This window comes from Coregonus lavaretus (genome assembly GCF_964263955.1).
Source record: "Coregonus lavaretus genome assembly, chromosome: 20".
Lineage (NCBI taxonomy): Eukaryota > Metazoa > Chordata > Actinopteri > Salmoniformes > Salmonidae > Coregonus > Coregonus lavaretus.
This window is the reverse complement of record NC_140007.1, coordinates 13,441,992-13,455,289: the sequence shown is the minus strand read 5'-3', so window position 1 is coordinate 13,455,289 and position 13,298 is coordinate 13,441,992. Positions and strand designations below refer to the sequence as shown.

The following is a 13,298-nucleotide window of genomic DNA, read 5'->3' as shown; positions in this document are numbered from 1 at the left end:
CGATGTTTGTTTGGTTTTGTCTTATTTGTACACCTGTTTCCGTTTAGTGTTAATTATGTGTCCTATACGTTCTCGTTTTGTTAGTCGTGTGTTGTGTGTAAATGTTCCGCCTGTCAGCAGGTGCTGTGATTGTTTTGCTCCATTTGTTTGGAGAGTTTTCGCACTTGTGTGCGCGCTTCTTGTAATTTTGGTGTTAACGCATGGTGTGCGTAATCGCTCGCCTCCGGGCTCTTTTGAGGTCCGTTTGTATTTCGTTGTCGTCAACTAAAGTCTGTTGGACGAAGCTTCTGTGTCCTGCGCCTGATTCCTGCACCACATCCACATTCAGCAGTCTGACAGATTGATTGATTGCTTCTGTGGACAGGTGTCTTTTATACAGGTAACAAGCTGAGATTAGGAGCACTCCCTTTAAGAGTGTGCTCCTAATCTCAGCTCGTTACCTGTATAAAAGACACCTGGGAGCCATAAATCTTTCTGATTGAGAGGGGGTCAAATACTTATTTCCCTCATTAAAATGCAAATCAATTTATAACATTTTTGACATGCATTTTTCTGGATTTTGTTGTTGTTATTCTGTCTCTAACTGTTCAAATAAACCTACCATTAAAATTATAGACTGATCATTTCTTTGTCAGTGGGCAAACGTACAAAATCAGCAGGGGATCAAAAACTTTTTTCCTTCACTGTATATGTACAAATTAGAGAGCAGTTCTGAAATCAGTGTGGAAGGATTAGGATGATTGCGCAGAAGGATCACCGCGCTTTTACATGATGGTTGTTCTGGGAGGTGGAAGAAATAACCAGGAGGCAACTTGATTTAACTCTGATTGATTTTTAAAAAATGTTTACAGTGCAAACAGTGAACAAATTGTATAAATAATGCCGCATGAGGTACGGGAGCCGGGCAAATAGGTGCTGGAACAAACGAGGTCAAGTCTGAGAGGTGCAGGATCCGGCTCAAATTAAGCACTGACGGGGTCAGCAGTTGTAACTGCTGGACCACATAGGCACTGAGGCCACCGATGATTTATTCTGCCTATTGCTTGCCTTGAACATACAGTATAATTCAAATTATAAAAAAATTAAAGGATTTCCCCTAACGAAAAATACATTTACTCCCTACAAATATGTTGATTTATTATAATCCACATAAGAATTCACACGAGACGCGCTGTAGCCTGCACGTAGCCTACATGGGCTACTTGAACTGGAGCCCAGTGGACTTGAACTGGAGCCCAGAACTGCTCTCTGCAGTCTAAGGGCTCCAAAAGGGTTCTTCAGCTGTCCCCATAGGAAAACCCCTTTTGCTTCCAGGGAGAACTATTTTTGGTTCCAGGTAGAACTCTTACGGAGTCCATGTAAAACCCTCCTTGGAAAGGGTTTTACATGGAACCAAAAAGGATTCTTCAAAGGGTTCTCCTATTGGGACAGCCGAAAAACCGTTTTAGGTTATTTTTTTCTAAGAGAATAGGTACGGTATTGCATTGTATACAAACACAGCTTCCCCTTTGTGACGATTCTAAATATTTCTTCAGACATTCAAATCCTCCTGCTGCAGGAGGATTTTTACCCCTGCTACGAAACAGGTCAAAGTAAGATCTAACATCTGTAGCCAAGTGTTCAATTCAGTAGAAGGAGTGAGTCTAATCTCATCTCACCAGCGTGTCTCACCATGTCAGTCAAAGATCCTACATGTATTTGATGTATCACCTTTGATTGACCTGGCGGGGCTCTTGATGGAGAGATGAGATGCAATCCTTGACAAACAAATCAAATCAGAGTTTATTCGACATATGCACAGCATTCAATAATAGTAACAATAACACAATAACTAAGTCAAAAAGAGCACAAATACAAATACAAAAAAAGGTAATAAAGCAAGAAAGATATACTGAAAAATATTGGTAATGCAATAATATATTGTGAAGGTTATTTACATGTAAAAAAGTGATTAGTGACTTGGCTGAGCAGCGAGACATGTAGTAAAAGCAGATATGTAGTAAAACAGTTTAGGACTGAATCGTAGGGTTATACATAAACGTTCCCCTTTAAGATAGCAAGTAATCAACCCCCTAATCATCGATCCTGATCATCTTAAAGCCAATACTGCGTGTAACATGGGCCATTAGCTAACAGGTAACGAATGTTAAGAGGCACTTGATATATAGTCACATTTGCCATCTAACTCATGTCACAGACAGAGGTACGTATTGTTGCTAGACTATTAATGGCTTGGAAAATGGGCGTTGGACATGGGCGTTGGACATGGGCGTACGGCACCTTTGGGTAGGAGATCTATAAGCGCCATGCATCTCTGAGGAACATCTTAACCTGCTGAGCTAGTCAGGAGTGTCAAGAAAGAATAGGAAGAATACTGTCTTTACATTCACTGAGTTTGGACAGGCTTTAAGGGGCACAAACATAGAAACGTGGTTGCACCTTATTCTCTATACAGGGCCTCCATGTCTCTGGGCAAAAGTAGTGCACTATATAGGGATTATGGTGCCATTTGAGATTGGCCCTTTCTCACTCACCTTTTGGGGAGCGTTGATGACCCCTGTGTTGTAGCCAAACTGCAGCGAGCCAATCACAGCTGTTCCCACTGCCATCATCAGCTGGAGCGTCACCCCCTGTGGGCAAAAAAATTATAAAGTATCTTCAGTTTTACAAAGAAATGCTCAAAGTGCTCAATCACATGCATTATTGCGTTATTGCATTATCCTACGAGCTATTGTTTTTTATATATACAGTACCAGTCAAAAGTTTGGACACACCTACTCATTCAAGGGTTTTTCTTTATTTGTATATATATTTTTTTACATTGTAGAATGATAGTGAAGACATCAAAACTATGAAATAACACATATGGAATCATGTAGTAACCAATTTTATTTTAAATAGCAACCCTTTGCCTTGATGACAGCTTTGCACACTCTTGGCATTCTCTCAACCAGCTTAACCTTGAATGCTTTTCCAACAATTTTGAAGGAGTTCCCACATATGCTGAGTACTTGTTGGCTGCTTTTCCTTCACTCTGCCGTCCGACTCATCCCAAACCATCTCAATTGGGTGGTCGGGGGATTGTGGAGGCCAGGTCATCTGATGCAGCACTCCATCACTCTCCTTCTTGGTCAAATAGCCCTTACACAGCCTGGATGTCACGACTTCCGCCGAGGCTGCCTCCCCTCCTTGTTCGGGCAGGCTTCGGAGTTCGTCGTCACCGGCTTGCTAGCCACTGCCGCTCCATATATCATCATTCCATTTGTCTTGACTTGTTAATTACACACACCTGGTTCTTATCCTGTCATTAGTCCATGTATAAGTGTTCCCTCTGCCCTCCTTGTCCTTGTGGGTGATTGTTGTTTTGTGAGAGTAGTGTAGCTCGGTGGAGCTACTCGTACATTGTTATTGCCAGGGTAGATTTTCCCCTGTGCCTGTTTTGTTTGTCACTATCCAGCGCTATTTGTGTACGACGGAATAAACTCTTCATTCGGTGATTAGCCTCCTGCGCCTGACTCCTTCTATCACACTCATCACAGAATCACCCACCCGCTATGGAGTCAGCGGGAGAAGAGCGCATGCCTGGAGTCGTGGCACGGGTCCAGGAGCATTCCACGATGCTGGCCAGCTTGGGGGAAGCGATGGATCGGGTTCTTCAGGTCGTCCAACGCCTGGAGAGGAGAGGACCCGATCTGTCGAGACCAGCTGGTCAACCAGATCCAGCCACCTACACCCCAGCACCCGGAGGGATCCAGATATCCCGACTACGGCGTTCGACGGGACGGCGGCGCTCTGCCAAGGATTCCTCCTCCAACTGGAGCTTTACTTCTCCAGCATCAGGCCGGCACCATCGGAGCGGGAGAAGTTGTCCGTCCTCGTTTCCTGACTCTCGGGGAAAGCCCTGGAGTGGGCCAACGCGGTTTGTAACGAAGGAGGAGCCTACGAAGGAGGACTACGGGGAGTTCGCTCGCCTCTTTCGGGCGGTCTTCGATCACCCGCCCGAGGATCAAGAGGAGGGCGAGCATCTGGTCCACCTGAGGCAGGGGACGAGGACCGCGCAGGACTTCGCGTTGGAGTTTCGGACTCTGGCAGCGGGGTCTGGGTGGAACGAGCGGGCCCTGATCGACCATTTCCGGTGCCATCTGCAGGAGGACGTCCGACGGGAGCTAGCCTGCCGGGACACCATGTTGTCTTTCATGAAACTGGTGGACATGGCCATCCGTTTGGACAACCTGTTGGCAGCCAGAGGACGTCCTGGTAGGGGTCTTCCCGTTTCCACCCCGGACGACTCGGATCCCGAGCTGATGGAGCTGGGTGGAGCCGCCGTCCGAGAGAGCGGAGGACGACAGCGACAGTGCCACTCTGGTGGCACGAAGGGACAGTACACCACACGTCGTAGTCAACGCTCTTTTGGGCCTGGAGGCGGCAGGCAGGGCACTCTCGCATCACCCCAGGTATCGAACACCCACACTCGTTCAGAGCCCTCTGCTGCGCACTGTACCCTACTTATCCACTTTCCCGATCACATGGTAGTTCCCCAGTGTAAGCCGCTAGTCGATTCAGGCGCAGCTGGGAACTTTATGGACATTCTCATGCCGTCAAGGCATTTCATTGGTTCCCCTATCCATTCCACTCCCCATCAGAGCACTTGATAGTCGACCATTAGGGTCCGGGTTTGTAAAGGAAGTCACTGTACCAGTCACCATGATCACCTAGGAGACTCATTGTGAGCAGGTTACTTTTTCGATTATTGAGTCTCCTGCTTTCCCTATGGTATTAGGTATCCCTTGGCTAGCACTCCACAACCCCACCTTCTCATGGACGCAGAGGGTTCTCACAGGGTGGTCGCAAGAGTGTCAGGGTAGGTGTCTAGGTGTTTCCATTGGTGCAACCATGGTGGAAAGTCCAGACGGTACCTCCACCGTGCGCATTCCCCCGAATACCATGATCTGGCGCACGCATTTTCTAAGATACAGGCGACAAAATTACGACCTAATCGGGCAGGGGATTGCGCGATAAACCTTCGTGTAGACGCTGTACCTCCCAGGAGTCATGTGTACCCCCTGTCGCAGGCTGAAACGGAGGCTATGGAAACATACGTCCCTGGGCCAGGGGTATATACGTCCCTCCACTTCACCCGCCTACTCGAGTTTCTTCTTTGTGAAGAAGAAAGATGGCGGTCTGCGCAAGGAGACTATAAGATTTAGTTATCCTCTCCCCCTCATTCCTTCAGTGATTGAGTCAATGCATGGGGCGCGCTTCTTCACCATATTAGATCTCAGGAGTGCATATAACCTGGTGCGTGTTCGGGAGGGGGATGAGTGGAAGACAGCATTCAGCACAACCACAGGGCATTATGAATACCTGGTGATGCCCTACGGTTTGATGAATGCTCCATCCGTCTTCCAGTCCTTTGTGAACGAGGTGTTTCGGGACATGCTCGGTCGCGGTGTGGTGGCCTACATCGATGACATCCTGGTGTATTCTGCTACGCGCGCCGAGCATGTGTCCCTGGTTCGCAAAGTGCTGGTCCGACTGTTGGAAAATGATCTTTATGCCAAGGCAGAGAAGTGTATGTTTTTCCAGCAGTCTGTCTCCGTCCTCGGTTACTGCATTACCACCTCAGGTGTGGAGATGGAGGGAGATCGCATTTCAGCCGTGCGTAATTGGCCGACTCCAACCACGGTTAAGGAGGTGCAGCGCTTCCTTGGCTTCGTCAACTACTATCAGAGGTTTATCCGGGGCTTTGGCAAGGTTGCAGCTCCCATTACATTCCTATTGAAGGGTGGGCCGTCCCAGCACCGCTGGTCTACTGAGGCTGACCTGGCCTTCAGCAAACTGCAGGGTCTGTTCACCTCAGCTCCGGTACTGGCCCACCCCGATCCATCACTACCGTTCGTAGTAGAGGTGGATGCGTCCGAGGTAGGGATAGGCGCTGTCCTGTCTCAACGCTCGGGCACGCCACTCAAGCTCCGCCCCTGTGCCTTCTTCTCAAAGAAGCTCAGCCCGGCGGAGCAGAACTACAACGTTGGTGATCGGGAGCTGTTGGCTGTTGTCCGAGCTTTGACCGTGTGGAGACATTGGCTCGAAGGGGCGAAACACCCTTTCCTCGTCTGGACGGACCACCGTAACCTGAATCCTCGCCAGGCCAGGTGGGCCCTATTCTTCACCCGGTGTCATGGGCCTCTCACTCCACCGGGTTACCACCTTAATTTTCTTCCACTCTGCTCACCACTCTCTCTACTCAGCCTAACTAGCTCCACCTGTCCCTGCTCTGCTCTGCTCTAATTACTCTGCCAGCTGCGCTGCATTACCCACTACCTCTCCCAGTATTTAAGGCCCTGTCTTTCAGCTCTCCGGTGTCAGATCGTCTGCAAAGCTCACACCCGGAACCTGTTTGCTCGCGCTTCTGGCTCACCCTGGTTTTGTGACCCCGGACCTGCCTGTTTTTTGGATACTCTTCTGCCTCAGGAGATCCAGACCTGCTTCTGCCATTACGACTCCTGACTACTCTTCAATCCCGGTAACTCTGACCCGCCTTCTGCCTTGCTACTACGTATTTTGGATTTCCCTTGAACTGTACTGCTGCCTGGTTTCATTCCGCCCTGTTGTGTCTGTGTCTCCCCCCCCCAGGACTTCTGGACCACCCACCACCGGCTTCATAGGACGCATCGCTGCCACTGGGGGGGGCACAGACCCAGCGCATTGGACGGGATCCCTGTTACCCCTGGAGCCTTCATTCACTCCCTACTTCCCTTTTCCCTTAAGTTTAATAAACTTTCTGGTGTGACGCAATTGTGGTCCTCTGGTCGTCTGTCTGAATCGTGACAGTACGATCTGACCATTATGGACTCAGCGCACACTTTCCCCGACATGGAAACCGATGAGCATGAGCAGCAGTTCCAGCAGCAGCAACAACAACTCGCCATGATCATTCAACTCCTCACCAACCTTACCCCAGCCAGTCTGCCCACCAGCCCAGCCCCCGAGTTACCTGCCCCGGTCATTGCAGCCGCTGCTCCGGAACCCGAGATTGGAAACCCCGAGCGGTTCAACGGCGATTCAACCCAGGTCCGGCCATTCCTGACTAGCTGCCGACTTCAGTTCTCCTTGCAGCCAAGGACCTTCGCCACGGAGGGGGCTAAAGTTGGGTATGCCATCACTCACCTGACGGGCCGAGCTCGACTCTGGGGAACAGCAGAGTTCGAACGTCAAACCCCCGCATGTGCAACCTTCGACCTGTTTGCTGAGGAGATGCTGAAGGTGTTTGACCTGGATTCACCCACCGCAGAGGCGTCTCGTGAACTGTTCAGTATTCGACAAGGCAGACGTACAGTCGCAGACCATTCCATCGACTTCCGAACCCTGGCTAGACGAAGTTCTTGGAACACACCATCGTTGGTGGACGCGTTCTTCCATAGTTTGGCTGACTATATCAAGGACGAGTTGGTCTCCCATGAACTGCCTTCCACTCTTGATGAAGCCATCGCACTGACTGTCAGGATCGACAGAAGGATACAGACCCGTCGTCGTGAGAGGGGGCGCCAAGGTCCACCTACTACCGGCATTCGGAGAGATCCGACTGGGCTCCTGTCATCTACTGCCACTCACCCAGGTCAGCTTGATCAGTCTGAGCCTATGGAGATTGGGCGAGCCTCCCTCACTCCTGCAGAGCGCCAGCGCCGCTTCACCTCAAACCTCTGCCTCTATTGTGGAGGTGATGGACATCGTGTGGTAACCTGCCCTTTAAAGGGCCGAAGCTCACCGGGCATAGGGGGAGTCCGGTTGAGTTCAATGACCATCCAGTCCTCCGACCGCAAACCCCTGCTGCAAGTTCACCTCCGCCTCTCTGACTCAACTCACACCCTGGCTGCTCTGGTGGATTCTGGCGCCGAAGCCAACATAATGGACATCAAGCTGGCACGCCAACTGGGACTGGAGAACCTCCGTTTGACACCTCCTATTCCTGCCCGGGCACTGGACGGACACTTACTCGGATCGGTCACTCATGTCACGGCCCCGGTCTCGATGGGTCTGTCCGGAAACCATCAAGAAACTATCCAGTTTCACCTGCTCCCCTCTCCAGGCCAACCCCTCATCCTGGGTTACCCATGGCTCCGCCGGCACAACCCTCAGCTCGACTGGGTGACCGGGGTGATCAGGGAGTGGGGAGAGGACTGCCACCGAACCTGCCTGCTTGCTGCCGCACTACCCCCTCGGCCAGTACCTACTAACTCCGCTCCTGACCTCTCCAATGTCCCAGAATGCTACCATGGTCTCAGAGAGGTGTTTAACAAAGCAAGAGCCACATCTCTGCCCCCTCACCGACCGTACGACTGTGCCATCGACCTCCTCCCTGGAACAGCTCCTCCAAAGGGTCGTCTTTATTCGTTGTCTGCTCCTGAAAGAAGGTCCATGGAGGACTACATCAATGGCTCTCTGTCCGCAGGATTAATCCGTTCATCTTCATCTCCTGCTGGTGCTGGCTTCTTCTTTGTGGGGAAGAAGGACGGATCTCTTCGCCCCTGCATCGACTACAGGGGACTCAACGACATCACAGTGAAGAACCGTTACCCTCTGCCTCTGCTCACCTCCGCTTTTGAGTTGCTCCAGGGAGCCACTGTTTTTACCAAGTTGGATCTCAGAAACGCTTACCACCTAGTGCGGATCCGAGAGGGAGATGAATGGAAAACCGCATTCAATACACCAACAGGCCACTACGAGTATCTGGTTATGCCTTTTGGCCTCACCAATGCTCCGGCTGTGTTCCAGGCTCTAGTGAATGATGTACTGCGGGACATGTTAAACAAGTTTGTCTTCGTTTACCTGGATGACATCTTAATCTACTCCAGAAACCTGTCTGAACACACCCGCCATGTCCAGCAAGTCCTTCATCGTCTTCTGGAGAATTCCCTCTACGCCAAGGCAGAGAAATGTGAGTTTCACGTCAAGACAGTGGCCTTCCTGGGGTACATAGTGGCAGAGGGAAGTATCCAAATGGATCCTGCCAAAGTATCAGCAGTCACTTCATGGCCAGTTCCGGAGAACAGAAAGAAGCTGCAACAGTTTCTGGGGTTTGCTAACTTCTATAGGAAGTTTATCCGGAACTACAGTACCGTTGCTGCCCCTCTCACTGCTCTAACCAGCACCAAGCAACCCTTCACCTGGACCCCAGCAGCCGACAAAGCCTTCAGTACCCTCAAGGTGAGGTTCACCTCCGCTCCCATCCTCCAGATGCCGGATGTGGACCGGCAATTCATTGTGGAGGTGGACGCCTCGGATGTGGGAGTTGGTGCTGTGATTTCTCAGTGGGCTGCGGAGGATAGGAAGCTCCATCCCTGTGCCTTTTTCTCACGTCGGTTGTCCCCCTCTGAGTGCAATTACGACATAGGGAACCGTGAGCTGCTGGCTGTGAAGCTTGCCTTGGAGGAGTGGCGTCACTGGCTGGAGGGGTCCACCATTCCATTTCTCGTTTGGACCGATCATAAGAACTTGGAGTACATCCGCACGGCCAAACGGTTGAACTCCAGGCAGTCCCGCTGGGCCCTGTTCTTCACCAGGTTTAATTTCACTCTGTCATACCGGCCTGGATCACGCAACACCAAGCCAGACGCCCTCTCCCGTCAATTCCAGAAGGATGACACCCCCTCCAAGGACCCTGTGTCGATTCTGCCAAGTCCCTGCATCGTTGCAGCTCTGACCTGGGCTGTTGAGGAACAGGTGCTGGAGGCTCTCCGTAACCAGCCAGGTCCCAGCACTTGCCCAGCTGACCGCCTTTTTGTCCCCGAAGACCTGAGGTCCCAGGTCGTTCAGTGGGGACATGACTCCCGCCTAGCTTGTCACCCTGGCTCCACCCGCACTTACAACCTGCTCGCCCAGAGGTTCTGGTGGCCCTCTCTGAGGAAGGATGTACGGGAATTCGTCCAAGCCTGCCCCATCTGCAACCAACACAAGTCGTCCTGCCAGCCCCCAGCCGGATTGCTGCAGCCCCTGCCTGTGCCCAGACGTCCCTGGTCTCACATCGCCCTTGACTTTGTCACGGGGCTGCCCCCTTCAAGTGGCATGACCGTCATTCTCACCATCGTTGACCGTTTCAGCAAGATGGCACACTTCATTCCCCTCCCCAAGCTCCCAACCGCCAAGGAGACCGCCCAGGTGGTCCTGGAACACGTCTTCCGGATCCACGGACTGCCAAAGGATGTAGTTTCTGACCGTGGTCCACAATTCTCCTCCGCTTTTTGGAAGGAGTTCTGTCACCTGCTGGGAGCCACAGTCAGTCTGACTTCCGGATTCCATCCCCAATCCAATGGGCAGTCAGAGCGGGCTAATCAGGAGCTCGAGAAGGCACTGCGATGCATGACTTCACGCAACCCCCACTCCTGGTCGCAGCAATTGACATGGGTGGAGTACGCACACAATTCTCTGACCTGCTCTGCCATCGGTATGTCCCCTTTCCAATGTGTTTATGGATACCAGCCTCCTCTATTTGCCAGCCAGGAAGAGGAGGTTACTTGCCCATCTGCACTTGCTTTTGCCCGTCGATGTCGCCGCACCTGGTCACAAGCCCGAGCCACACTCCTCAGATCCGTTGCCAGCTACACTACCGGGGCCAACCGTCGGAGAATTCCTGCTCCCACCTACCATGTTGGTCAAAGGGTGTGGTTGTCATCGAAGAACCTGCCACTCAGGGTGGAGTCGCAGAAGCTGGCACCTCGGTTCATTGGCCCATTCCCTATCATAAGAGTGATTAGCCCAACTGCTGTCCGGCTCCAACTGCCTAATTCCCTAAGGGTGCACCCCACTTTCCATGTGTCTAAGATTAAGCCCATCCATGAGAGTCCGCTGGTCCCTGCTGCGCCTGGTCCTCCTCCTCCACGGCTCGTCGATGGTGGTCTGGTTTACACCGTCCGCCGCCTGCTTCGGTCCAGACGGAGGGGTAGGGGTCTCCAGTACCTCATTGACTGGGAGGGCTATGGACCTGAGGAAAGGACCTGGGTGCCAGCTAGTCGGATTGTGGATAGGACTCTCATCACCGCTTTCCACCAACGGCATCCTGATCAACCTGCAATCCGTAGGGGCCGCCCCAGAGGGGTCCCTAACCGTCCGGCCCGCTCGGCTTCCTGTCCTGTGCCTGATCCTGTCTCGGGACCTGTCCCATCTCCCGACCACGGCCCTCCGGCTTCCTCCGAGGATGAGGACGTTCACTCGGACCGTTCGGAGGAGTTCTAGCCCTCCTCCGGCTCCCCTCCTCCCGCCCGGCGTGGTGTTGCTCTTGGGACTTCTGGGGCCGTCCCTTGGGGGGGGGGTTCTGTCATGGGCCTCTCACTCCACCGGGTTACCACCTTAATTTTCTTCCACTCTGCTCACCACTCTCTCTACTCAGCCTAACTAGCTCCACCTGTCCCTGCTCTGCTCTGCTCTAATTACTCTGCCAGCTGCGCTGCATTACCCACTACCTCTCCCAGTATTTAAGGCCCTGTCTTTCAGCTCTCCGGTGTCAGATCGTCTGCAAAGCTCACACCCGGAACCTGTTTGCTCGCGCTTCTGGCTCACCCTGGTTTTGTGACCCCGGACCTGCCTGTTTTTTGGATACTCTTCTGCCTCAGGAGATCCAGACCTGCTTCTGCCATTACGACTCCTGACTACTCTTCAATCCCGGTAACTCTGACCCGCCTTCTGCCTTGCTACTACGTATTTTGGATTTCCCTTGAACTGTACTGCTGCCTGGTTTCATTCCGCCCTGTTGTGTCTGTGTCTCCCCCCCCCAGGACTTCTGGACCACCCACCACCGGCTTCATAGGACGCATCGCTGCCACTGGGGGGGGCACAGACCCAGCGCATTGGACGGGATCCCTGTTACCCCTGGAGCCTTCATTCACTCCCTACTTCCCTTTTCCCTTAAGTTTAATAAACTTTCTGGTGTGACGCAATTGTGGTCCTCTGGTCGTCTGTCTGAATCGTGACACCCGGTTTGATTTTACACGGTCATACATTCCGGGTACGAAGAACGTGAAGGCAGACGCACTGTCCCGGCTGTATGACACAGAAGAGAGGCCCAGAGACAACACTCCCATACTCCCGGCCTCCTGCATTGTGGCGCCGGTAGTATGGGCGATGGATGCGGATATAGAGCACGCATTACGCACAGATTCATCTCCACCTCAGTGTCCAGCTGGCATGCGGTACGTGCCTGCTCTTATCCGGGATCGTCTGATCTTCTGGGCACACATCACCCTCCTCTGGTCACCCAGGTATCGGTCGTACAGTGCGCTGCCTGATCGGAAAGTACTGGTGGCCTACCTTGGCTAAGGACGTGAGGGTGTACGTCTCCTCCTGCTCGGTGTGTGCCCAGAGTAAGGCACCTAGGCACCTCCCAGCGGGTAAGTTACAACCTTTACCAGTTCCACAACGACCATGGTCTCACCTTAGTGTTGATTTCTTGACTGATCTTCCCCTCTCCCAAGGTAACACCACCATCCTGGTCGTTGTGGACCACTTTTCCAAGTCCTGCCACCTCCTTCCTCTGCCCGGTCTCCCCACGGCCCTGCCCTGTTTACTCACGTCTTCCGGCACTACGGGGTGCCAGAGGATATAGTGTCCGACCGAGGTCCCCAGTTCACGTCCAAGGTTTGGAAGGCGTTCATGGAACGTCTGGGGGAGTGGTCGGGGTTCTTGCCATGGGCAGTACATGCCCAGAACTCTCTTCGCCACTCCTCAACTAACCTAACGCCATTCCAATGTGTTTTAGGTTACCAACCAGTTCTGGCACCGTGGCACCAGAGCCAGACCGAGGCTCCTGTGGTGGATGACTGGTTTCGGTGCGCGGAGGAGACGTGGGACGCTGCCCATGTTCACCTCCAGCGCGCCGTGCGTCATCAGAAGGCCAACGCTAACCGTCACTGCAGTGAGGCCCCGGTCTTTGTACCGGGGGATCGGGTCTGGTTCTCGACCCAGAATCTGCCCCTCCGCCTGCCCTGCCGGAACCTGAGCCCGCTGTTTGTGGGGCCGTTCAAAGTCCTGAGGAGAATCAACGAGGTCACTTATAGGTTATTACTTCCCCCTGATTACCGTATTAACCCCTCGTTTCATGTGTCTCTCCTCAGGCCGGTGGTGATTGGTCCGCTCCAGGAGTCTGAGGTGCGGGAGGTTCCTCCACCTCCTCTGGACATCGAGGGGGCCCTGGCGTACTCTGTCCGTTCCATCCTGGATTCGAGGTGTCGGTTGGGGGGCCTTCAGTACCTCATGGAGTGGGAGTGGTACGGTCCGGAGGAACGGTACTGTGTCCCGGTGAGGGATAT

At 52.8% G+C, this 13,298-nt stretch overlaps 1 protein-coding gene across 1 annotated transcript in view; it reads right to left on the bottom strand.

Moving 5' to 3' along the window:
- LOC311147386 (solute carrier family 2, facilitated glucose transporter member 1-like) overlaps nt 1–2,621 on the bottom strand; it is a 34,130-nt gene extending 31,509 nt beyond the window's left edge. Inside the window, exon 1 of the mRNA XM_084184082.1 lies at nt 2,535–2,621. Within this exon, the coding sequence (XP_084040208.1) occupies nt 2,535–2,612 (78 nt within the window). The 5' untranslated portion in view covers nt 2,613–2,621. The remainder of the gene's footprint in view (nt 1–2,534) is intronic.
- Nucleotides 2,622–13,298: the final 10,677 nt, after the last annotated feature.